Source organism: Scophthalmus maximus, chromosome 1 (assembly GCF_022379125.1).
Source record: "Scophthalmus maximus strain ysfricsl-2021 chromosome 1, ASM2237912v1, whole genome shotgun sequence".
Lineage (NCBI taxonomy): Eukaryota > Metazoa > Chordata > Actinopteri > Pleuronectiformes > Scophthalmidae > Scophthalmus > Scophthalmus maximus.
The window spans coordinates 8,486,827-8,513,750 of NC_061515.1; the positions used below are offsets into that span (position 1 = coordinate 8,486,827).

Genomic DNA, 26,924 nt, shown 5'->3' on the forward strand with positions numbered 1-26,924 from the left:
GACAAGTGACACAGAGATGTACTTCCTCCATAAAATGTAAATCACTCAATGGAATAAGGATCATTTACTCTAATCAATTCAAATTCTATAATTCCAAATTTCCTTCAGTCAAATGAGGTTTCAAAATTCAAAACAGTCCTTGGAGAAGGAGACAAATCATATCTCTGTGTCCAACATGACGCAACCTGAGGGACAGTGAAGGACCAAAAACGCACATATGCGCACATGTAACTCATATATACATTTTTGCAAAACTTTAGTGCCAGTAAAACACCCCTGGATCTGAATTTGAGAGAGAGTATTAGCAGATGCTCTCTGGTCTTGCAGACATGCTCCAATGCAACTGCCATATGGTTGGCCGAGTAGAGCTGACGGCGGGACGGTGGTTGCTGTGAGACGATTGGCCCAGAGCTTTAAGTCCACCTAGGACAGAGAGCAGAAAGAGGGAGAGGAGGAGGGCAGTTAATGGGGGGGGGGGGGGGTCATGGGACTTGGGGCTGTTATGGCTTTGTCCACTCAAAAGGGCAGATGGAGAGAGAGCGCTGAACTGGGAAAGGGCAGAAGGGCAGTCATGCACTTCGAGGAGGAGGGTGAGTGGAGGAAAAACTAAAGGAAGATCCTGGCAACAGGAGTCAGAGTTTGTTCAAAAGTATTTTAATGAAGTTAGAAGGAGCAGTCACCGAAGTCTCCTTGTGTCCATTTTAAAGTATCTGGCTACTGTAGACAGATTAAAAGCCTTAATTGATTAAATACTTAATGATTTTCTGCACAGAAGAGAAGAACCCTCAGGGGACAGTTGGTACCTTCCTCCACTTCAACCTCAAGATCATTCGGGGATGTAACACTCACAAAAAAGTATTAGGGCCATACATGAGGGGGAAAATAAGGAGTGGAGAAAGATTATTTCTTTTTGCCTTTTGAGAACAAAGTGGAATATCAAGAATAGAGTTGCAGTTAACCACTATGATTACACTGTGTGTATGTGCTAAAAGAGAACTGCCATGTTACTAGAACTGATTCTTAAGAACAATTTCACCAACTCATCTACACAAGACCTTTTGTGGAGGCAGTCAAATGCGCTAACGTTGGTAGTTCAAGATATATACAATATATTCGATAATATTCTTCCGCTCTTCTCGATGAAAAACTGAAAGTTGGAGGGCGGTTTTGAGCGTAGCCGTGGTGACTGGTGCTCTTTAGGAGGGGTTACCTTTGGTCACGTAGGCCTGCCTGTCCGCCTCCATCACGTCAGGCCACACAGGGCTGGGAGATAGTCTCATCCTATTTTCTTTTTTTACCTCCATCTCTAATCCCTCTGTTTCCTTTTTTCACGCCTTTTATAACGAATGTGACTGTTCGTACGCAGAATTCTCTCTGGTGCCTTCTCTTCACTGTCTTTCCTGCCTTCTTTCTTTCTCTCCCTGCCCTTCATGCCACTCATTGTTTATTTTGGGACTTGTTAGTATGCTGTGCTCTCCCCCCTCTTCCCTCCTTTATAGTCTTTTATTCTTTCTGCTGCTCTTCTGCTTTAAAACCACATCTTCAGTTTTCTCTCACCTTTGATCAGTCTTTCTGCTCCCTCCCGTCTTATCTGCCTGATGTCAGTTTCTCCTTTAGATGTTTCATCTTCTCTAACCCCTGCTCTTTTTTCTTTCCTTCTTCATTCTCATGTTCCACGTTTCATCCAGCATCGGCGTTCGTTTTCTGCGGCTTCTAACATTGATCTTCTAGTTGTGGCATTCAAAACCCGAAAGGTTTAAATGTTTTTACCCACATGAGAACATGGAGATTATGAATGTGACATCCCAGTTTTGTTTGAGCATTCAATCAATACAGAATCATAGGGGAAAAAAGGTAGGAGATGGTTTGCCATAAAGGTCAGTGTAGCTTGCTCTACAGAAAATGATTTCACAATTTTGATCGTCAATTAATTTTTTAAGCCAGAAGAAAACCCCCCTAAATAATAACTGATACAATTTGTTGGATTTATAAGTTGTCTATGATGGTACACTGAATATATTTGGATATTCTGACAATTTCCTCTAGAAAAAAGGGATTTTTGTTTTTTGTGACGCTTTTATAACGATTCATCAAGAAGAATTGTCAAATTGATCCAATTAAAACAAATGTTAGCTGCAGACCTTCCTGGTATGTGGCACTAATAAACACACACGCTGTCTAAATAAATATAGCAATGTCCCTTTAAGGGTTTTAAAGGTCAACCTCTACTGCATTGTGATATTCTTTTGACAAGAGAAATTACAGGTTCATGGCACCTGGCTTCAGCTTTATAACATCACTTTGTATCAGATGTTGGACTTTTGTAAGTTTTTCCTTGTGTTGACCTTCAACCTCTGATGGATTGTTTTACGGTGCACAATGATAATTCACTGTTACACCACAATCAACAAACCATAGCATTTTATTGTGAATTTACAATGATATAACACAGACATTACAAGAGACTCTGCGCCTGGATGGTTCCAAATACACGGCACTGGAATCTTTCCTAAAATTACGTCTCAATAAACCAGCCCCTCCAAGGCTGTTTGTCTGGACAGGAATGTCACGTTTATGTATTCCACTTATGCCTCATCGAACCTTGATTTTTTTTTTTCTTTTCTTCATAGCTCAGCAGCAGAAGCATACTCGGTCCTCACAATGTGCTCTAATGAACAGTGACGGTTGGAGTCCAGTTTGCTCAGCAGGCAGAGGCAACATGAAGAAAAACACACTGACCTAATAATGGTCTCACTCAGACAGGGTGTCTTCCAATAAAAACAAAGGCATCTTGGCTGCATGTGTGATGCATCTCAGTGTGTGTGTGTGTGTGTGTGTTCTGTAAATTGATCCTGTGTCATTGTCTGTTTTACAAGTGGAATGTTTCTCTGTATTGTCATTCCCCAGACAGTGTGGTTTATGAGTCACAAGCCTTTTCATCTTGATGACTCAGCAGGAGAACCCCTCTGCGTTCTTTGTCATTTTCCATGTTCCTGTCATTCAGGGTGTATATTTACAGCTACTTACTCATTATTGTCTCTGTTCTCTCTGTTTCAGGTGCTCGCGTCTCACCGAGCCTACCTCTTGACGGCACGCATCCCCGCCAAGGTGAGAGCAGCAACCCTCTGTGCTAAGTGTGCCGTGTGCTGCACACTCACTCGCTCACTTTGCTTTTAGGGACAGAAGTAATTGAGCAATGTTCATTTCTCACCCGCCTGAATGTAAATTCATTACAATACAACGTCAGAACTAACCTTCTTCCTCCAGTCCCGTGGCTATCTTTGATTGACACCACCGTTGTGTTGAGCACACGTCATCTACATATTCTGTCAAAGTCGGATAAAAACTTTTATAAAAGTCTATAAAAGCTATAACTGTTATTTTTTTGCGTATATGTACATGTGCTTGTGTGCTGCATGGGTGATTCAAAATAGTATATTATGGTTAAAGTAATAGCCATGTGTCTTCCTGATTATAGTGCAATTATATTGCTGGTTGCCTGTTTTATATATATATTATTTTTTAAAAAACATTGAACCGCTGTGCCATAATGCAGTACAGATGACATCTGTAAGCACCATCACCAGCACTGAAACATCTGTCGTCATCTTAACAAGCATCATTGTCACCACTGCCACATAAAAACCACCAGTGCATTAACACAGTGCAGATGTTCCCTCAAACTTTCGAGCAGCACCAATCCCAACGACTATCACTGTCACAACTGACTTTGTTCAAACCACTCGTCTGCATTGTGAACCTATCAGTAGGTTCTGGGCTGCTAGCTTCTGGAAGCAGGTCGGCAGCAAATAGCGTCCACAGCTGTGATTTTCTCCACTACCTTTACCCTAAACTTGTTTAAGTGAGTATAAGAAGGGGGGGATGGTATCACATGTTCAAAAATAAGTACCTGTTTGAATGCATTCCGTGCATGTGTCAGGGGTTAGTGCACCAATCACTTTGCTTTAACACTCAAAGTTCATTCTTGACCTTTGAATCAGCAGTTGGCAAAACAGTAGTTGTGTCCCAAATCAGTGGCCGCTTCCTTCAGAGTTTAGATTCCGATTGCGTCGTGGCAGCGTGACTCGGCTGTCCCATTTTCCAAGGCTTCTTCAAATTTGGCCAACAATTCCGTCCTTCCATTCCCGAGCAAAAAAGGATCTAACTGGTTGATCCTTACCGGCCAAACCTATCCAAGGATTCATTGCGCGATGGTGACAAACTGCACCTTCGTCTGCCACGTAGACGGCGTGGTGTCGGCCCCTGAATTGGACACAGTGTTCGTGACCTCCCGGTCCATTCAGCAGTTCTGCCGTAGCTTTCAATCTCGTATACGGAAACAGACTGTAAAACAATGTTGTACATACCTTATCTGGACTGAGGATCCTCCTCCGCGTCAAGAGAAGCACTAAACAGTATTTTCCCTACCTTGTGGGATCACATTACAATATATCTTGCACCAAGTCCAGGAAATACTTAACGGCTGCTCTTCATATAGATGCTTTCCAGTCAACAGGATGCCTCCTGGGACAGTTTAGGTGATGGATTGGTGGCTTGAAAACTGATTTATAGGTTAACTGGGGGTAGAAGAGGCCATAAAGAACAGTCACACTGACCCTGTTTCACATGACGTCATATGTTTCCAGTGTTATGAGCTGTTTATTTCGCTGGCCCTCTCCTCTCCTGGATGAATCAGACACCTGCTTTATGAAGAACTGACACCCTCTGCTCTCTTGTCTGCTTTGTCTGTTTTCTCCATTTGATTATTTTCTTGGTCTCATTCTCTGTATTTCCCTTTTGTACTTTCTCTTCCCTTCTTTGGAAGTTACTCTTGCTGTTGTACTATACTCATGATTTACTGTCTCTCAGCTCTTTCTATTGCAGCGAGCATCCATCCCCTTCTCCTCTCTCCTCTTAACCAGATTACAGCCACAGCTAACCTTTGCGCTCCTCTCCTTCTTTCCTTTAAACCATTCGTTCAGGTTTCTCACTCTTATCCTTGTCTTTATCGTCTTTTTCAACAATCCAGATTACTTCCTTCCTTCCCTCCCTTTCTGTCTCTTTTCCTTTTACCTCTGGGTTTTTCCTCCCCCACCCACTCACCATTGTGCCAGAAGTCAGCAGCGATGACCCACAATGTTTAGAATCCAGTTAAATCTATATTTGACCGATGCATGTTTTTTTTCCACAAGGATCTCTCTGCCCTACAGAATCTAAAAATAATAGTCAGTATCACTTCATCATTCAGTAGGTAGAGAACATAGTGAAAAATGCCCATCCCAAATTCCCACAGCCACAACATAGTGATTTACATTTTTTGTGTGCAGTGAAAAACAGATATTCAGTTAACATTAATAAAATATGAGATATGCCATTTATGCTTGGTTAATATTTCAACGGAGCAATCGCTGCCAAATAATTTTGTAGTTATCGAGAATAGCAAAGAAAATAAGTTCATAAGTATTTGTCATTCACTGATTTCCAAAATTGCTGATTATTTGATTATTGCCCATTTCACATTTTTTCACATTGGGACCAATAGTGCAAGTGCTGGGTGGCTTCTGTTGAAAGCCACCTTTCATTAAAAAAGCTCACTGTCTGTTTTTCTCGTATTGATTGTTTTATGTGAAATCTATATTACAGTGGAGATGAGTCAACTGCAAATGAAGATTAGCCTCTGCTCTCTGTTCCAAGACATGAACTATTGACTCTTTGCATCTGCTCTAGATTCAGTTTTCCAGTTTTCTTTTGTTTTTTGCTCCAAATCTTCTTTTGTTGACCGTTTTAAATGTGTGTTTATGCTTCTGGCCATCTGAGTGTATTGTAGACAATGTATCTGATCAAACATATGTATGTGAAAGTGGAACCCCAGAGATGCATACAACACACACAGGAAAACAATCTGTACGATTGGATTTTGTTAGCATTGTTCTCCCGAGCATGAGCCCAAGGCTTTAACGTTGAAGTATTGTGTCGCAGCGCCAGTAAACCCTCAGTTTAACACCGACGGTATAGTTGAAATCCCCCTCTAGCCTCATGATGCACCTCTCAGTGGGTTTTCTTTGTGTGTGCGTCTCCAATTGATAGTTTGGCTCCTCTTGAGTTGCTGCAGGGACTTACAGTCTGTCAGTGTAACCTCCTAAACGCCGTACATGCTTCTCTCTTCCAAACACACTCATTCATCCTTCCCTCCCTTCTTCTTGTCTTGTTTGTTTCTGAAGCATCTTTTTGCCATATATTTCACACACCTGTTCACTCTCTATCTCTCTTTAGTCTCTATTTCATGTGAGGAGTAGGAGTATTACGCCAAGCATATCTGTCACAAATCAGATGCACACGACACAGCTTAATGCAAAACATTTCATCTAATCCATTTATGCAAACCATCTCCTGTGTACACGACCAAAAATTCACAATGACTTTTGTCTTGAGAAAATACATCAACAACAAAAAAAAAGTGTGGTTAAAAGCAACAGACGGATTGTGAACGAATGAGTGAGCGATGCAATCACTCGGCCATTTGGTTCCTCCCCACACCTCCCAGCATGACGTCTGCCATTGGCTGGAGCTCATATTCAATGCGCATGCCATCGTGCCATTTATTGGCTGTATGAAATGAACCCATTGACCCTCCTTCAGTTGGGTTTTGGACACTGTTTACGGCACGCTGTCACACAGAGGTGAACACACATACTAACAAATCAACAAAATATCTACTATAGAATATATATACACATGAATCAACTCGATAACTTCTATATGCCCACGGTGCTGACACGATGAGAGTGTGATGAGTCATAAGTAATAAACTGTTTTATGGTTGGTAGCCCCCTATACCCTCAATTTGACAAGTGGCTGTGCAATTCATCACAAAATCTTAATCTACAGTAAATAGTGAAAAAGAAATACTACCTGAAACTTTAAAAAGTTCCTAAAGCAATGACATTTATATTTGATTTTAATATATTAGAACATTTCCTTTCTTTTGTAAAAGAAACTCCAACTATTTTACCTGCCCCATCTGTATTTGTGTTTTGATGATGATTTGTAGTTGCTTTTCTGTCCAGGATTATGTCTTATATTCCATTTGCAGGAATTATGTCTAGCTTGTAGACTGATCATGACTGAGTAACTACAAACATCGAGGCAGTACTTTAAATGCAAACACAAACACACAAATTGCCTATACTGAAGTCAGACAGTAGACAGACGGTCTGCTTTCCCTCTTGCCACCTCTCATCTCTGAGCCAAGCCTCAGGAACACGGCAGCGCCCACCTGGAATAGTCTGGCCTCGCTCCCTGGTCTGCCCTCAGGCTCTGCGCTTTATGTGTGCGTGTTTGTGTGTGAGTGTGTGAGTGCAAGAAAATGGCATGCTCTGTGTATAGTCGTAGGAATTTGTATTCAAGGTTCTGCCTCTCGCATAAAATAATCCTTTTTTCCCTCCTTTTTTAGGTATGGAGAGGCGGGCTTCCGCTTTCTCTTTGTTTTCTTTGTTGTTGAAATGCTTTCATGAAACAGAAATTGAAAAGATCTCTGGATGTCTTCATCCTGACCAGTTTTCTAAAGTATGTCTTTTGCACATGAATAGAGAAATGATGAAGATGCCTCCCACACCCCCCCAAGTTACAGTGATTTTTGTCAAATTTCTATCAAAGCTGCACTTGACTCCTTTTCTGTTAAATCAGGAAGCAAACTGTAATCACTGCACTGGGGGGAAAATGCATTTAGGTTCTTATGTCTTAGAGTGGTATACATTCTAAATATATCTAGCCGGTAGAGATGAAATTCTGGAATAAGTGGCACAGAGGAGCTGATTTAAAATGAAGTGACTGGTCTTGATTTTATTATGAATGTACAAAAGTGTCTCTCGTGCTGCTTTTCTCAATAAGTCAGTGAAGTAGTCTGCACAGGTGCGGAGGAAGGAAGAAGAAACTTCTGCATCACTACCTATTAATTATGGAACAGACATATTTTTACACCACATTCCTCAGTCGGACAGCCACTTTGCTATACTCTCGTCACAGATGCACAAACTGTAAAGTCTCACACAGGCACCTTACACATTGATTCATTCATATACTGGCACCCATGTGCACACTCAAATATGCACATTTCCCACCTCTGATAATCACATTGAAGAATTCCATGCTAGTACTGAGTCATGCAATATCTTTATTAAAATGTGCCGCCCGAAACCATATGCTACGTGTCACCCACTCATTTATTAGTGTACTTTTCGCCTTTTCATTTTGTGACTAATATTAAGCAGCCAGTTTTAAAGTGTTGTAAGTGTTTTAATGGTAATTTCTGTGCTCATTTTTAGGTGGAACACTCCTTCAATTATCTGGAGATCCAGGGGATCTCTTGTAACAAGCCTACACAGGTACATAAACTCAGACTGAAATTTACACATTCTGACTAGAAATTGAAGCAGCATTATGCTAAATTAGCCTTTTCTCACTTTACTTTGACTCCGCATTAAGTATGGTACAAGGAGCAAATCTGCTGCTTTTGCACATCAACTCCGGTGAGGTTAAAAGTCACGTTCAGCGAGGACAGATATTTAGGATTAAGCAGAACGGATGTTGGCTGTAGGAACTAAATCCTCAAGTTAAAGGACAGTGCCTGTAATCCCAAAAAACATTTAAGTGTCTGAGGAGACAGAAATATCTTGAATGTAAGTATAATCCTGAAAAATCATCAACATATGAGCTGCCAAAATCTGTCTTAGAAATGATAGATCTGGGTTGCCGTCTTCCCCATCTGGAGAGGGCTTCCATTTGGCTTTTTGACCAGAGCCGCTGAGTAGGATCTACCTACAACATATGATAATCTGTCACTAACTACACTGTTCCTGCAGCTGAACCTCTCTGCCGGCTCGTCTCAAGAGATGTCCTCTCAATAACTGCCTGCTGGTCTCCTGTACCTTTCCAGGATTATGTTAATTTCTGGCCTATAGAGGAGACACATATCAATTTACATGAGCATTTGCATAATTGCAGTCACGGCAAATGCCGTTAAATCTTTAAGGCTTGCAAAGATGTGGGCTGTAGATGTGGTTGAGTGGACAGATGGTGGTACTTTTATTCTTGATATTCTTATTATTGCAGCACAAAGACATGGTAGTAGATCCTTTCACTACCATTAAGGGACTAAAATAAAGAATTCAAAAAATGACGAGCTGACTAAGAGGTGAAGGGTAGAACCATGTCCGCTGGTGTGAATCACTCATCATTGTTTTGTCCTTTCAGCTGCTGATCGAGTACGAGCGTGGCTCCTTCTCTCTGAAGCTGCTCTCGTCAGAGGAGGTCAACGAGGTGGTCGCCCACATAGGAAACTGCCTCGTGAGGATATGTCCCGGTCTACCACCGAGGTGAGTTTGTGTAACACAACAATCAGTGCTCCTTTTCATGGCTTTAATTATTAGTCCCAATAATGGGCATGTTTGCCGTGTTGAAGTAGCAAATTAGATAGTCAAAACAGAAACATCAGTTACAAAGTTTGTCAGAAATAAGTAAAAACATGCAATATAAACACAAGGAAATATCCAATCTATGTATGTGTAATGTAAAACTGTGCTATGCCGATGTGAATCTGATTTGATATGTTTTGGTGAGAGCAGGAAGCGTGAATATACTGTAAATGCAGAAATGAATGCAGATGTAAAACCTTAAAATTTTATAGTCTTGTCTAGTGAACAGGGCAGAGTCTTTGACTTGATTGAAAAGGCTGTTTTCTTGAGCTGACATAAATTGAGCGCTGCAACTGCGCTTGTTTTCCTTTATTTTCCATTAGACATTCTTGGTTGACCATTGTTTTTGAAAGGGAGTGAAGACTACATTTCTGAAAATATTCATAGTTAAAAAGGGGATGACTAAGTTAAGTTTTCACTCTTATTGTCTTCTCAGTAAAGTGATGAAGAAGCTCTGCATGGAGCCTCCAGACAGGCTGACCTCTCTGCAGACTCTCTGGGAGAACAACAAGCCTGCTGAACCTGGACCCTGTGGTAGGAACCTGTGACTGTGACCAGAGGTTTTCTTTAATTAAAATGACTTTGTTGTTGAGTTTCTCCTTCTGTGCGTGTCATGCAGGTGGGTTTTCTCAGATGTACAGATGTGTGTGTGACTGGTTGGGGCTGCCTTACAAAGAAGAGGTGCAGTGGGTCAGTATAATTTACATTCTTTTGTCCAGTTGCAAAGTATTGACAGATCCTGGTTCAACTGTGCTGGAAAACATGAAACTGCATTAAGCCCTTTGATTAACAAAAAAAATGAAGAATAGCCTCAAAAGGATATGAATATAATAACCCTTCCTCCATATCTCTATATTTCTAAAGATCTCCACTTGCTTTGTCTTGTCCAAAATGAAAAGACGTTCTCTGTTGTTTATATTTCATCTGCTCCATGCAATATCTGTATGACTCATAAAGATTCATCATACTTTTCTAAATAGCAAACATGTCTTAACTGCTGCTCTTCCAGGATGTAGACACCATCTATTTGACCCAAGACACCAGAGAACTCAACCTGCAGGACTTCAGCCATCTGGAGAACAGGTGGGACTAAATGTCACCGTGGCCATGTGGCCATGTGGAGATATTGTTTGGGCGACTTGATTAATTTTTAATGTGTAAAAATGCTAGGGTCACCACAAATTCGAAAGGCAGTACTCATGAAGAAGAATATTTAATTGCGACTGTGACCTTTTCTCTCCTCCTCAGGGATCTGGTGGCCATAATAGCAGTGCTTGAGTTTAACCAGTGGTTCACCAAGCTCTCCACCAAGGACTACAAACTGGTCAGTTTCTCCTCTTTCACCATCCGTCTTCTTCTCAGACTTCTCACTGTCCCCAAACCTCGTTCCACGCTTGTCTTTTGTACCCACAGTTTCTCTCTCTAGTGATTTTATCACCTCCTTTAGTTTTCCCATGACAGTAGTTCATTAACAGTCTATTAGCACATCACTATATGTTTTCATTATTATGATGGATAAACAGTATAATACTGCCATATTCTTCCACAAATGGTGAGATAATTCAGATTTAAGAGTAGTATTGATGGTCACTGTGTCCGTCAGTTCCTTTCAGTGTTGTAAAGGTCCCGCTGCTGCTCTACTTCTTCTCTGGTACTCCAGCTACAGTACACGAGCTGCGTCAGTGGTTTCTGCTATGTCTGTTTTAAGCGCTTCATGATGTAGTACTGTATGTAAAGTACCATGGCTATTGGTCAACACTGGTCATCTCAAATGCAGTCTACATTATTTATCTGCTACGTAGAGCTGCAGCTTGATTTTCTTTTTTTCTTTTTCCCTTTTGACCAATCTGCTGGTTATATTCTTGATTAATCAGTTAATAATTTAATTATAAAATTGTGCCACGGTTGCCAAGCTGACCTACTGTACAGTATTCACAATGCCTTAACCTAAATATATTCATTTAAATATCACAGACTAAGAAATCCAGCAAATATTAACATTTGAGAACCAAACCTGGCATTTAAACTTAAATATTAATAATAAAAAAAAAATTTAATTTGTTTGATCCTCATACCCCTACACTATATATATATCTCTGTGGAGATTTTCCTTCATCCAGGTCATAGTTATCTACGAGCGTGTGGAATCAGGAGCAACTGGACGTGGTTGTAGTTTCTTGAAGAGGTTTCACCTCTCATCCAAGGGGCATCTTCAATTTAACCTCTGTTGAGGGTGGGCAGACTGTTTGAACGACTGTCGCTGAGATTGTTATAACTAGTTAGAGTCCTTGGAGTCACCTTTGTCCACACAGATGTGGATAAATCACAACTTAGTTAGAACTGAAGAAGCCTCTCGGATGGGAGGTGAAACGTCTTCAAGAAAAAGCAGCCAAGTCAAGTTGCGTGGACACTGGATATATTTATCTCCTAAGTCTAATGTGTCCTTTTCTTTCCCCATTCACTTTTCTCCTCGAGCTGCATGTTTCTGACTGTACAGGACATTTTCCCCTTTGTTTCGTTCCCCCGTCTTCTCTCATGTCTGTCGACTGAGGATCTGTCCCGTGTTCTCGTGTGATAAGACTCTTAATCCCAACGAGACAAAGGGGATCAAAAGTCTCGGGCTGTTGGCCCCCTGCAGCACTGCCTGTCTTCAGGCTGCGCTCACGCTCACCAGTTACCACACGCAGGTTCCTCAGTCAAAACAATTATCACATGTCTCCGTCACAGAAAATATCTTTTGTATTGAGTTTTGAAATCCTGCCCCCCTCCCCATCCATTTGCATATTAGGTTACAAATGCTGCAGCCTGTGTCTAATGTGTCTTTAGTGTACTGGGATGTGCAGAGATGGTGTGTGCATTGATGTAAGGCATAATAAGAATTTGGTCATCAGGGGTCAAAGGTCACACGTTTTTGACATTGCAGTGAGACAAACACTAAAAGGTCAGTGTAGAGGTCAGATGGAGAGAGGAGCGTCAAATTAATAAGGGAATGATTCCGTATGGTATTTGGAATGCGAGAGTAGATATAAAGAATAAAGGCAGAGTGGTACAGACAGGAGCGGAACAAAACTAGCTCGGGGAAAACCCGTGTTGACTTTTCACAACCAGCAGCAAATCAGTTGATGTTCCTGCTAAATCTATTGACATGCAGAGGTTCAACTCGAGGGCAACGTTGTCCATCAGGCCTGAACTATTTCATCTGTGCTGCTCAACCACACAGTCACATCAGGAGCATCTTAAAAAGACACGTCTGTGAATCATAAAGAAGAAAGAAAAAGAAACATATATCACAGTATAAGCATCTGTAAACAGATGAGGAATATCTAGATGTAGTGGAGTGGCTAATATAACACACACACACACACACACACACACATGCATCTAGCTACCACAGCGGGGGATTGTGCTGCTCCTCCCGAGTTCAGTCTGGGTGTTTGTCTCGTGTTGTAACCGAGATGCTGGGCTGTAAATGAGAGAAGGAGGGGAAGACGACGATGGGAAGACAGTGATCAGTGATTTGAGGGATCCTCATTACCCCATGATCGCACGGAATGTACGAGCGTGAGTTTTTTGTGTGCGTGTGCAAAAGTGTGTGATATTCCAGCAGGACCCGGGGTCGCGACAGCGCAGCGTGACGGGGCTTTTATTTAATGAGTGGTAAATGGTGCAACACACACACACACACACACACACACACACACACACACACACACACACACACACACACACACACACACACACACACAGCATCACCCAGCAGTTTAGTTGTGACTCATGTGGAACACACAGGCGTCTTTGTGCACTCGCTGCCTCTCTGTCAGGCTACGACACGCTGCTCTCTCTCTTTCTCTCTCCTCTTTTTCTCCATTTCACCCCTCACTACCCTCACATCTCCTTTTTTTTTCCTGTATCATGTCGTCCTTCACTGCCCTCCCATCACTCTTATTCCTCCTCTGTCACACTCCTACTGTAGTTTCACAGAGTAAACACGTTAACAACTGTCCCTTTCTTCTATCTTCCCCTCTCGTTGTCTCTCTCTCTCTCTCTCTCTCTCTCTCCGCTATCCCTCTCCCCGATTTCTCCCCCCATTGCTTTAGATAACAGTCTGGGACAATGTTACCAGTGTTTTGGGCCATGGAGAAATGCTCCCTTATAGCAGGGATGTCAGTCGCAAAGAATTACAACAATACAATGATCCTGGGAAGTTATTATGATAGAAAATGTTGTGTCATGAGTAATTGGATTTTAATGTGACACTGTGTGTGTGTGTGTGTGTGTGTGTGTGTGTGTGTGTGTGTGTGTGTGTGTGTGTGTGTGTGTGTGTGTGTGTGTGTGTGTGTGTGTGTGTGTGTGTGTGTGTGTGTGTGTGTGTGTGTGTGTGTGTGTGTGTGTGTGTGTGTGTGTGTGTGTGTGTGTTTCCTGTATACACGTTTCAGTATGACACAGCACACAGTGAACTGGGTCAGTTAATATCTGGGTAGGACATGGACATCCAACTGTTGAATTTTTAATTCTTGTCTAAATATGAGTGCCCGTGCTCCCTCGACTCCCCCTCCCCCCGTGCTGCTGAGACCACGGAAGCGAGACAACTTTCTCCCTCCTAAGTGTCCCAAAGTCTGCTCCCTCTCTCCCCAGTCTCTCCTCGTCACGCATGAATGGTCTTTAAGTGGAAGTTGGAGAGTTTGCTTCTTTCACTGCCGTTTCTTTTTTCCTGTTCTGTAGCACGGCTTTAATTAGCATAAATGAACCGATTCCCAGAGTGATTTCACCGCATTTTGCTCAGGAACTCTTCACGTGTCCCAGGAGTAAACTTTCTGTCTTATTCCCATGACCTTGAATGTTTCAGTACAAGCGCCGCTGCTCCTGTTAAAGTAGCGTTTCAAGCCTCGGAGCCAGTTTAGTTCATTAGTATATGTTTTATATTTTTGATTAAAAGTGATGAGCAAAATAGATAGATAGAATACTTTATTATTCCCGGGGGGAAAAGTTGCAGATACTAAAAGACAATGTCAAAAAGTTCACGATTGTACAACATTGTACAAAAATGCTAAAATACAAAATACAGTTAAATACAAAGACCAAAAAAACTAACAGTTAACAGCCCTGAAGAAGTTAAAGAAAGTGCAGTAGAAAAAACAGTCTGATAAAAGAAATACCAGATACAAATACAGAACAAGTACAGTAACAGTCCTACAGTGTGTACAGGGGGCACAGTGCCAAGTATACATGTATAATGTGCTGAGAAATATGAGTCAATTTAGAAGCAGTTAAAAAAAATGCAGTTTGAAAATCTGATATAAGAATAAAGAACATGTAGTGTAATAGTCCTGTGTGCAGAAATGAAGAACAGCACTAAATGGATCGGTGAGATATGACTGTGCTCATGTAAGTGTGAGACTCATTGAATCTCACTCACCTTTCATATCACTGATACTATCGACTGTTTTAAAAAAGTGCCAACACAAAACTGTATTAAATCAAGACTGACATCTATTATTTGTGCGTGTGTGTGTTCAGTCCGCAGATGTGTGTGAGCAGATCCTCAGGGTGGTGACTCGGTCCAGTCGACTTGAGGAGTTGGTTCTGGACAACGCAGGACTCAAAACGTAAGATAATGCAAGTTAGTCCAGTTGTATCGTTCAGTTCAGTGCTGACATGCTTTTTTTTAATAATGTTTCTCTTGATGAAGCTTTGTAACAAGGTTTTCGTCTTGCAAAACGCATTTAGTGGCTACTTTTCCAAAGTACACAAAGAAAGTCAGTGTCATGCAGTGTCTGCTTTTGGATCGGGCTGAGTCAGGGTATCTACAAAGCGGTTTGATAGTTTACACACACAGTTCATTGGTCACACACACATAATGGAAACACTCATCCACTCATTTCATATTCAACAGTGATTTTGCCCAGAAGCTTGCTGCTGCCCTGGCCCACAACCCCAGCTCAGGACTCACCACCATCAATCTTGCCAACAACCCACTGGAGGACAGAGGTATGACTTCTGCTCTGATTGAGACTAATGTGCTCATCGCTGCTTTATTATATATGTATATTCCTCAGTGGGTACGGACCTGTTAATATTAAGTCAAGTCAAAGTAAAACTTGAGCACCATTAGACTACATAGATTTTGTTTTGTTTATTATTATTATAGTTTCGCATAGGAAAAGCAATTCTAAATATCATATGTAAAATGGTAATTCTCCTAAAGGGAAATATTGAATAAATAAAAAAATCTATTCATGTTATTTGCCAATTATTAAATGCAAAACATTTTCAACCTTATAAAATTCCAGGGTACAGTCTGTTATGAATGTGAATATACTGTATATACAGTTTAGTTCCCTTGTCCCAGTGCAGTGAGTTCAACAAGTTTAATATTTCATCAGCTCTATCTTAAGGTCCTTCTGTTCATTCAGGGCACATAAATTAAAGATACATTCCAAAAAATATTCAGGCGGTCGCATGTAAACATACACGGCGGATTTCGGGGGCTCATCAATCTCTGGATTATTTGTTCTCATGTAAAATGTACTATTTTTCTATTGAAACAAAACCATTTCTTTTAAAGATCAATATCATATTTTCTGCAATGCAAGTTTTATGTGATTTTGCTTTGTTAGAAATTTAGACATCAGTCTTTTTTGGTTCGACATGGAATGAGTTGACTAGTCACTTTGACTGATTTACTTCAGACTGACATTGAACTGCAACAAAAGGAGGCGCTTTCTCCAAAAATATAATTTCAGCTGCATTGTTGTTGAAAAAATCTGAAAGAAGTTTCATTGTCCCTGTGATGTTTTCTTTCTCTTGCTGTAGGTATCTCCTCCCTGGGTGCTCAGTTTGCCAAACTTCGTATGGGGCTAAAACATTTAAACTTCTCCAAAACCTCACTATCACCCAAAGGTATGTGCTGGTCCTCCTCCGCTGTCATGTGTAAGTTCTGCTTTGTGAGCAGCAGGATTTTCTGCTCTAATTTACTCTCTCCCCTGTGATCTGATGCAATTCACACTTTCCGCTAATCTGATCGCACCTACCACTGGGATGCTAATGACTCTTAATTATGGCACGATAAACACCGAGAGTGAGAGCGGCGGGGGGAAAAAATAAAAATAAATATGTGTGTGATTGTGCAAAGACAATCTGTAAACAATTTGCCAGTTTTCATTTGCAAAAATGTTGTCCTGGCAGGATCGAGAAAAAAAATCCCTCTGCGGTAATGGCCTTTAATGAAAAATGCAATGAAGAGACTTTTCTTAAAAAATCTGCAGAGGATTTTTAGATAATTCTCATCACAATTTGTAGATGAAGTGTGGATTTTGTCAACAGTCGCCTGCAGGTAAACGTTTTCCTCTTGGTTCTCATCCAGAGTAAATGTTCCAGCACCATCTGCAGGGAGCCACTGTAAACACTGCTCTGCTCTCAGGCGATCAATAAAGAGTTCTCATATTCCACAGTGCGGGGTTAGTGAGAGGGCGGTGCCCCTTTAACTGAGCCTGCTCCATAATCCAAACCACCAAAAGCCTCCAGTGCTCCGAGCAGAAGCAGAGGATTGAGGACATTTTATTTTTTCAACTCCAAATTCTTTTTTTTACTTAGTAATTCCTTTTGATCTTTTCAATCTCAGTCCCTTTTTTTTTAAAGTGTATTAATTTCATTTGACATTTTAATTATTAGATCCTAAACTAATGCAAAATTCTGCTATTGTTCTTTTTCTTAATCATCTGTATTTTGTCCTTTTTGTTTCTTTTATTCTTTGTCATGCTTCTTGTCTTCTTCATTGATCCGTCTCTCTTGGTCAAATCAGTCATGCCCTGACTTGAGTCGGTGTCAGGACTTTATGAAAGTGCAATTTCAGTGTGTCAGCTGTTTGACTATAGACCCATTTGACATGGGTCAATGGGTGTACGTGAAGTATTTCAAACTATGCAGGCAGAGACGTGTACACATGTGGATTGTCTAATTAATTGTCTAACTAATACTAATACTCAGAATTTGAAGCGTGTGAACTCGTAATGAGGCTGTTCAGGATTTGATTTCAGATACTTTTTTTTAATCCTTTACTGACGTCAAGAGTGTCGAATGTCTTTAACATGGCGTGACACAGACGAAGGCGTAGCGTTTACACAACTTGAGCGAAGCTACTCTTTTCACTTTCCATGCAATCACTCTACATTCTGAGCCCGTTCTTTCCTGTCTTCACCCACTGCTCATTTCCTCTGCTATTTCCTCCAATATGCTGTCAAAGTATCAAGGGGATATTTGAGGTTTGAGATTGTGCTGACACTGCCTTTTTGTGTGCGCGCGCATGTTATAGGGGTGAACAGCCTTTGCCAGTCACTGAGTGCCAACCCGTCCATCCCCAGCAGCCTGGTCCATCTGGACCTCTCAGGGAACATCCTCAGAGGAGACGACATGCAGGTACACGCACACGGACACGCAGTTTCTAATCCAACTCAGAGCCAGTGTCAATAACACATAACTGATTGAAACAGTTCAGTGCTGCAGTTATGCAGAGGCCTTTTCCGACCCGTATAAATCAGTAAGCAGGTCACTCTGAAGGGCGGCATCGACTGGGCTCATTGGAAGTCTGTGTATCAGAGCACAGGCACAGAGATGTGTGAGAAACTCTTCACTTTCCAAACCAGACATAAAGACGTTTACTGTCTTTGAGGCTGGACAATAAACCATTTAACATGAAAACACAAATGTTGCCCAAGATACGATATGAATTGTTTTGGAACCGATGGTCATCTCTTCAAGAGTTAGATGAGAAGATGGACACAACTCTCATTCAGCTCAGTGGACATGATCTGGATTATATGCAGACAAGAACTGGAAGCAGAGGGGAACAGATGACTTCTCCAACGCAAAGAAACTGCTTTCAGACATGCACCGAAGTCCGAACATTTTCTTGAACTTTTCCTGGGAGGCTGTATACGAGACCGCAAATGCCCTGAAATGTTGCTCTGGACATTTTCTTGAACTTTTCCTGACAGTCCCCCTTGTAAAACTTCCAGATAATGTCAGAGTGAGCCCATGTGAGAATAATACAGCAGGAAAATCACAGGAGTATTCGCAGCCAGCGAGTGGGTGCTCCACCAGGGCGCCACCCCTCGCCTAAATGTTCCTGCTGCTGTGAACGTGTCTGACTCGGGCTGCGTTCTTTATCATATGTGAATGGCAAACTCACTTCGCAAAGCGTCCACAGCATCCAACGACTAATCAGAGAAGGAATGGTGATGTTTGAAATATGCAAATAGTATGGCAATACTATGATGTACTCGCTCTACATTGACAAGGTCTCGTCTTCTGCTCTGTGACACTGTGCTGTGTGTTGCGTTATGCTCTCATTGCAGCATTTCTGCCACTTCCTCGGTCAACCCAACAGCCTGGTCACCCTTGACCTCTCCAACACTGACTGCTCATTGGACCAGGTGAGTCACGAGTCACACTTATATATTACATCCAACCTGGTGCTCAGAGGACAAAATTAGTTAAGATGCAGTATGTACAAAAAAGTTTTTCCCCATAATTAAAAATCTTGCAATTAGAGTTGTATGTTATTAAACAGTATTGTAAGCCATTAACATCCGTGTTGCAGGGAATGTAAGCCAATTCTATACGCCCACTAAATCTGTGTTGCTGTCCACTGCGTGTGTAGTGGTCTGGATACTGTATGTGATTTATTGATGCGGCTCTGAGAGCCAAATACGGCTTATTGATTAGTCTGAGATGTAGCCAGCTGTCAGCCTGTCACTGAGGATATTGATGAGCTCTTAAATCATATTCTCTCTCTCTCTCTCTCTCTCTCTCATGTTCAGCCAGCTATAAATATATTAGCACGCTTGTAATTACACAACAGTGTTGGAAGATGTTAAAAAAAGTAATTGAAATTTATATCCCTTTTCTAATTAAAGTTTCGGAATGTAGTTAAAACTAACAAATCATACAGTACTTGGACAGTTTGTGTTTTAGATGCTGTAGTGACATATCGTGTGTGTGTGTGTGTGTGTGTGTGTGTGTGTGTGTGTGTGTGTGTGTGTGTGTGTGTGTGTGTGTGTGTGTGTGTGTGTGTGTGTGTGTGTGTGTGTGTGTGTGTGTGTGTGTGTGTGTGTGTGTGTGTGTGTGTGTGTGTGTGTGTGTGTGTGTGTGTGTGTGTCCAGGTTTGCTCTGCTCTGCTGCGAGGTGCGGTCCAACACCTCTCTGTTCTCAACGTGTCAAAGAGTGTCCTCCCTCACAGGTGAGAACCCATCTGAAGAGGAGGCAAATCAATTTGTTAATGTGATTTACTGATTTCCCAAATATTGATGTGATTTTGACAAAGTCGCAATTAAGGATTTTAGACGTATAATAGTGATAAAGAAGAGATTTTAAAAATGACGGGACCAGTGGAATCAAAGTTAATCCACTCATTCCCAAATTGTGAAATCCTTTATTTTGTATTTGTTTGTGCAGTGAGTTCCTTATACAGCACTCTGACATTGTCTGTTCCAGTTCCAATCTGGTACTTAGTTTCCTTTTGTTCTTAAAATCCGATTTGACCAGACATGAACATTAGTTTGAACCCTGAATCCAGTCCGTATGTTGGTGTGTGACACCTGCTGGTGACAACATGCAATAACAGGCTAGATGAAATAGCGCACGTGTGCGTGTGTGTGTGAGAAAGAGACAGATGGGCGGTTGGTGTAGTTCCCATCATTATCTCTGTTTCCAGCGTGTCTCTAGGGAGGTGAGGACTTCATCAAGGGGATGAGGGGTTCAGAAGATGGGAGGGGGGTTGAGAGGGAAGAGGAGGAGAGGGGGGTGAGGACACAAGTGGAGTAAAAGTAGGGGAATGGAGAGTGTGGTGGAGGTGAGCAGCTGAGTGAACATACACCGGCAGACTTTTACTGTACATCTGGGAATTTGGAGTATGTGTCTTTCAGTAAATCCACTCTGTATCCTTTTTTGTACAGTTAAAAACATTTTTTTTATTATTTTATTTCCCATGTCTCTTTCTGCAGGAAAGGTAAAGAGGTGCCTCCATCATTCAAGCACTTCTTCAGCAGTGCCATGTCGCTCAGCTCCATCAACGTGTCAGGAACCAAGCTGCCGCCCGAGGCCCTCAAGTGAGACACATCGATTCATTCACATTTAACGCGTCTGACGAGCAGCTTCCCTTGTCCCACATTCTTTGTTTTTGATCCTCTTGTGCCATTTTATTTCACTACTCACTCTATATCACCGTTTAAAACTTTTAAAGGTCTGTTCAGCTTTTTTCACAGCGGGCAGCTGCATTAGAGAACAGCTGCCGAAGCTTATAACTAACTGGGACACTGCAGTTTAATGTGTTTTTAATATTATTATTATTATTGTTTGGTTTTTTTAAAACTGCCTGTCGTGTTAATTTTTTTTAGAGCACTTCTTCTTGGTCTGGCCAGTAACCCCAATGTGAAGGACGTGTCTGTAGACCTCAGCTGCTGTGAGGTGAGACCCACCGAGACACACGTGAAAAGTCAGGATATCTTTTACAATGCGTACATTTGTGCCTGGCTCATGTGTGATCATTCCCCCGGGTTGCATCCCACCACCACACATAATAATCATAAGCCAGGTCAAAGCATTTCTGGCTTTGCAATGTAACTTGTCAGTGTGTTCAATGCAAGCAGGAATTTGGGAACTTTTTCAAACCATGTTCTCGATGAAAACTAAGTTATGTGACCAACCTTAATGTGTCAAGTTCAAGCCCTTAACTTTCAGTAGACACTATTGTATCTATTAGAATTTTAGTTCTATATATATTTCTATTTTTGGTTGTAGCAACTGTGACAAAACCCACTTTTCCACGTGGATCAATAAAGTATTTCTGATTCTGATCCCACAGCCACAGTGATGCTGATGATAATGCAGGCGCTTGCAGAGTTTATATACTGTGCTGCACAATTCAGTCAAAAGACTACAACCAATGGATTTTAGGGCAGCGTTAGTTTTGTTTTCTTGATTATACTCCTTTATTAATCCTGTATCTTGAATTTGTAGCATTTGACTAAGTGCTCTTATCAGCCAAAGTTTGGCAAGTGCTTATTTTTTAATATAATTTTAGAGGCAATACTCATTCAATGCAATCAGCTTTTTAAGCATCCACTCCCAAACCATTTGACAGGCCGGCGACACCGCTAAGAGGCTGTATAATGGAAGAGTTGGCAGACAGCAGGCGGGGGCGGAGAGGGGAGAGATGAACGGAGGGAGGGAAGGGTGGGGTAGGGGTGGTGTGGTTTCCCTCTGTAATTGTTCCATCACAACTCTCTCACACACTGCACACACCAGCCCCTCGTCTACACCGCTGCTCGAATAGATAAAGAACAGAAGCTGTGGGTGGAGGGGGGGTGACGCCTTCCATCCTTTTTTCTTTTTTTTTTTGAAGCCTTAATGAACCGTTTGGTGGAGGCAGCACAAAACTGTGCTCTGGATGGGTTGACATTGTACAAAATAAGGACTGCATACAGTATGACTCCCTGTTGAGTGTGTGTGTGCACGTGATGTGTGTGTGTTACAACAGAAGAATGATCATTAAGCATCTGTGTGTGTTTTTGTTGCTGTTGGTAATTGTTGGCTTGGCTCTGACATGCTCCTCTCTCCCCCTAATGCCTCTCTAAGCTCGGCCATTGTGTAAGTACCAACGTACTCACTCTTAATAATTAACATTTCATTCTTCCCTATTTGTATTTGCACACGTGCTTGCCGACTCATTCCTAGTCTATTCATCTGAAGGTTCATTTTTCCATCATCAGGAAATGATTCAAACTGCCATCACCATGTCAACTATATTTTCCGTCTTAAGTTGCATGTTGCACCTAAAGAATCTTGTTTATCTTTTAGTGTCAAACCATCTGCTTCGCTGCCTTTATAGGTTCATAGATCATTGGATGTAGTGTTGTTGAATTTGCGCCGACGAGGGTTTTCAAGAAGCTTTTCTAGTGCGTTCTCGTCTACACGTCTGCTCTGCACAGCGTTGGAGTTTGTCTTGTTCCAGCAGCAAACGTCCAGGCACAATTTTCGGGAAAATTATCTGCGGTTCATGTCTGAAAACAGCTACTCTGTCTGTTGTATTGTGTGTTTTTGTGTAGGTGTGCGTCTCAAGTTTACCCCCCTCTGTCTTTACAGCTGCGGTCAGGAGGTTCTCAAATCCTCGAGGGTTGTATAGCTGAGATCCCAAACATCTCCAGCCTAGACATCTCTGACAATGGTGAGATGGCAGCTTCCCAACGTACTGTGCCATAACTAATGCAGCTTAAAAAAAAGCTGTGGAAACCTAGCTATCAAAAATCAACAGAGATCGGTCTCTCCTACTGTCATTTCACACCCATTTCTCTGCCTCCAGGCCTGGACTCGGACCTGTCCACTCTGCTGGTGTGGTTGGCCAAGAACCGGTCCATCAGACACCTTTCTCTGGGCAAGAACTTCAACAACATCAAGTCAAAGTAAGAATACAGAGGGTTTTGCTGTTGACGTGTACAGGAAGTGGCTGTGAGGGAGAGCTTAGTGGTGGGGATGGGTTCGGCTTTGGCTAAGTATGACTTTTGCGCGGTCTGTGGTAAACGACCAAAGACTGTCACTGGGCCAAAACACCAGCCAACATCAAACAGTCAAATTCACGTTTGGATACTTGAACCTACGAACATATGCAGTTTTCTCTACGTGTATCATTTTCATCATGTGTCTTTTTCTTCGGTTTCTTCTCCTGCCTTCTTTCTACCTGACTTAGAAACCTCGCTCCGGTTCTGGACGGCTTGGTTCATATGATTCAAGAGGAGGAGTCGGTGAGTTTTTAATTTCCTCCAGTTCGATGTTTTTCTTTGTCAAGAGCTTCGGCCTCGTGGTGTCAGAGAACGCTCTCCAGACGGCTGCCTCACGTCCAATCCTCTATCAGTGAGCATCTAACCAGTTGAGCAAATGACTGAGACTCCGCCAGCTGCTCCTCAGATGACCTCTGACCTCTGCAGCGAAGGGTGGCGTTAATAGAATTTCCCTACATTGATCAAATTGAAGGGAGATCTGGTTTATGAGAGTTGTGTCCATATTTTTTAAAGCGTAAGGTGCATGACGATGGATCAACACTGTAACTTTTCAATAAATCTAGTTTAGATGTCATTAACTTCATTTAAAATGGTAAAAGTGAGTTTGCTGGTGGATTTTTGCACTACAAAGTGAAACAACACATGGGATTATCACCCAAGTATTTAATCAAATGTAAGTACCGTAACCTTTTTCCTACCTTACACATTACTGCCTGCTTGTGACAACCATCTCTACTGTGTCTATCGACGTCTAATAGATGATATAGATCTCAAAAAGTGTCGGGTAAGTAGTCACCCTCTTCAGTGATTTTTTTTTTATTACAGAAAACCTGCAGCCAAACAAAGCGACCCCCTCCAGCTTTGCGGCATCTCCCCGTCTTCCTGTCCCTCCATCAATCTCACTCGTTTTATCTCTCCCTCCATCATGGGAGCTGTAACAAATTTTGCCCCGGTGCCTGGTGCCTGCCTCTTCTTTGTCTCCCACAGTGCTGGATGTGCTAGATTGATGGTCCCATTGAGCTGCTGTGTGCTGGATTGGTCTCCTAGTGCTCGGGTCTCTCTCTCTTTCTGTCTCTATGTCTTGCTTGTCTGCACATTTGTCATAGGCTACGTTTGGGAACAATATATATGAGACTAAAGACTAGTTAATTGGGGTTGGCACGTGTCTTCAAATGAGGAAAAAGCTGATTTTCCTCATTTGATGTGTGTGTGTGTGTGTGTGTGTGTGTGTGCGTGCGTGTGTGCGTGCGTGTGTGCGTGCGTGCGTTCTGGTTATCTGGCTGTGCAGGTGTGTGCTGGAGTTCAAAGGAAGCAGGAAAGGAGGGAGAGAGTTCAAATATGTGTATTTCCCATAAACGTACTTCAGGCAGCCTCTATATGGTTTGTGCTAACTTTGCATTTGCAACACCTCTGTCGTAGAATTTGTGCAGACCAGGATTTCCAGTAAACAGCGTATATCTTGGCAAACACTGTGAGCCTCAGAAACACTACCTGTTTCCAAGGGCATGTTGTCAGGACGGTTAGAATACGACCATACACCGATGGCCTTAGGATTTAGTTTGTTTCTTAGAGATATAAGGGCAGGGGTGGAGATGAACACACCGAGTTTAATCACGGTATTAAACACAAATCATGATTTTATGGACAGACATTAAATAGGTTAATTTGTCTCTGGTACAAGGTCACTTTCATTTGCGTGTCTTGGGTTACAATTTCTCATTTTCCCAGTTTTATTAAACAAGACGCGTATGCATATCCGGCATAATGATCTCACGACCTCAGTGATTTATAAGTGCTGAAAATCTGAGCTGCTGCTGCAGCTGCTGAAAGTCGTTTTTCTTTCAGCCAGGTCGAAGGATGGAACTTACAACTACTGCACTGTTGTCAACACGAAATACAGATGTTGGCATTGTGGTCCTCCGGTCTTACTCCAACAACCAGATGTTGCTGGTGCACTGATTTGCTAGTAGGACACAGTTTTTATGCTTGTCTAGCCTTGAGAAACAGGATTTTGTTTCTTCTTTACAGCACTCGGGGGAGAAATGCTACAGTTTCTACTGGTGCATTAACTTCTACCTATTCATATTTGCATGTTAAACGTCTGCTGGGTGCTCAACAGGAGCACATGCAGGCACTGAATAATTCTCTCTGCTGTAATTTTCTGCCTATATAACCGTGTTGATGCCGTTTCTCCACACACTCGTCACCGCACGTTCATTGCCACCAAAAGTAATCTACCCCTACAAAAACCACTCAGCTAGCTCAATTAGTGGGAAGCTTTCTTGTGTTGCTGTTTGCATATGTGTGCACTTTACTAACACAACAGCTTGTTAATCCATTTGGAAGCCAGAGTCTCGTACTCTGAATCATATTTTTTTTAATGCAGGAAGCCATTATTTTCTTATCCTAAATGAAGTGAGGTCATGTTTTTTTCATAAACTGTATTTTTTCAAATACAATGTGTTATGATACAATACATTAAATGTCCAGTGTGTTTAATTTAGGGGGAACTTTTGGCTGAAATGGAATATAATATCTATATTTTCATTACTGAATAATCACCTCTAATGAAACTATAAATTGTTGTGTTTCTGTTAGCTCAGCCCTGCATATCTACAAAAGGGGCCGATACTGATACTGGGGAATAAAAGAAGAATCAATGAGTGTGACTCAGCAGGTTGACTCGGCCGCCGGTGAAATGACAGGCCTGTAGCAGGCAGATCACAGGAGTCACCAGCTGGGAAAGTGGCATCAGAGAGCAGCTCAAATCTGGGGAACAGACGGGCGCTGTCGGGGATTTGTAATCCCTCGTATCTCTCTCATTACAAAGAAATCTATTGGATCCAGCCCCCCCAACCCCCCCTCCAGTTAGGAATGATAATGTCACATTTCAGACACGTTACAGAAGTCTCTTGCAAGTCCACTGAATCCTGGAGAAAAAAAAAAATTGTTTGCCCTTTTGAGTCGCAAGCCCCTGCAAGAACATTCAGTTTTGTGGTATAATGGCAGATTATATTGAACTTCTACATTTATAGTTTTGGTACTGACACTACTCTTTGTAAAATGTCCGGCAGTGAATTAATTCTGAGGGTTTCATGAAGATAATATGCCTTTTATATTTTCCATTAATTAATAGCTCCAGAGACTTTTTTAATGGTGTCAAAGTCACGGTGAACTTGTGAACTGCATGCTCACACTTTCTCTGTGCCACAGATCACGTTGGCTGACTCCTTGTCAGCTTTAAGCAGAGAAAAAACAATGTAACCAAGCATTCACAGGCTGCTCTGACTAAAGGAATATTAATTCTCTCAATGACATAAATAAATAAATGTACAATAGCTTTTGTCCAAGCTGGCAGTGACGGGGCCAAGAAATCTGGCTGTGAATTCTCGCTGGCGGTGCCAATAGCCTGCAGGTTGTAGATGAACCTCAGTCGGTCCTGCCGTCCCACACCAATGTCAATGACATGGAGAATATGAGTCACACTATGATTATATTTTACCTCTTGTACTGTGATATAAAACCCCCGCATGTACATTCTGTCCTCCCTCAATCCTCCCCCTGCCTCCCCCAGCCCCTCACCTCTCTGTCTCTAGCCGACTCCAGACTGAAGACCGATCTGACCATCGTTCTCAACGCCCTCGGCAGCAACTCCTCGCTCACCAGACTCGACATCAGTGGGAACGCCATGGGGGACATGGGAGCCAAGATGCTGGCCAAGGCGCTGCAGATCAACTCCAAACTCAGGTGAGTAAACAAAGTGTTCAGGGGTCAACGGGGGGTATGTCATGTGACTGCCCTTGAACTTGACCTCAGAATGATATGTTAACAAACACAAATGCTTCTAGTCACAAATGGCATTGCTGTTTGATCCCACATGCAACTCACGCAAATATCC

General features: G+C 42.0%; 1 protein-coding gene across 4 annotated transcripts in view; it reads left to right on the forward strand.

Annotated features, from left to right (window-relative positions):
* Positions 1-26,924, forward strand: part of LOC118309695 (F-actin-uncapping protein LRRC16A) — a 60,675-nt gene that overhangs the window by 19,452 nt on the left and 14,299 nt on the right. For 3 of the 4 annotated variants that reach the window (XM_035632221.2, XM_035632136.2, XM_035632302.2), the window contains 20 exons: positions 3,058-3,108; positions 8,325-8,384; positions 9,253-9,374; positions 9,910-10,007; positions 10,093-10,163; positions 10,483-10,556; positions 10,722-10,797; positions 14,991-15,079; positions 15,367-15,461; positions 16,287-16,373; positions 17,785-17,888; positions 18,827-18,904; positions 19,634-19,710; positions 20,474-20,578; positions 20,867-20,936; positions 22,107-22,118; positions 22,614-22,695; positions 22,831-22,930; positions 23,215-23,269; positions 26,601-26,773. In XM_035632221.2, coding sequence (XP_035488114.2) covers positions 3,058-3,108; positions 8,325-8,384; positions 9,253-9,374; positions 9,910-10,007; positions 10,093-10,163; positions 10,483-10,556; positions 10,722-10,797; positions 14,991-15,079; positions 15,367-15,461; positions 16,287-16,373; positions 17,785-17,888; positions 18,827-18,904; positions 19,634-19,710; positions 20,474-20,578; positions 20,867-20,936; positions 22,107-22,118; positions 22,614-22,695; positions 22,831-22,930; positions 23,215-23,269; positions 26,601-26,773 — 1,679 coding nt within the window. The remainder of the gene's footprint in view (positions 1-3,057; positions 3,109-8,324; positions 8,385-9,252; positions 9,375-9,909; positions 10,008-10,092; positions 10,164-10,482; positions 10,557-10,721; positions 10,798-14,990; positions 15,080-15,366; positions 15,462-16,286; positions 16,374-17,784; positions 17,889-18,826; positions 18,905-19,633; positions 19,711-20,473; positions 20,579-20,866; positions 20,937-22,106; positions 22,119-22,613; positions 22,696-22,830; positions 22,931-23,214; positions 23,270-26,600; positions 26,774-26,924) is intronic. The other variant, XM_035632377.2, reaches the window with a different exon arrangement.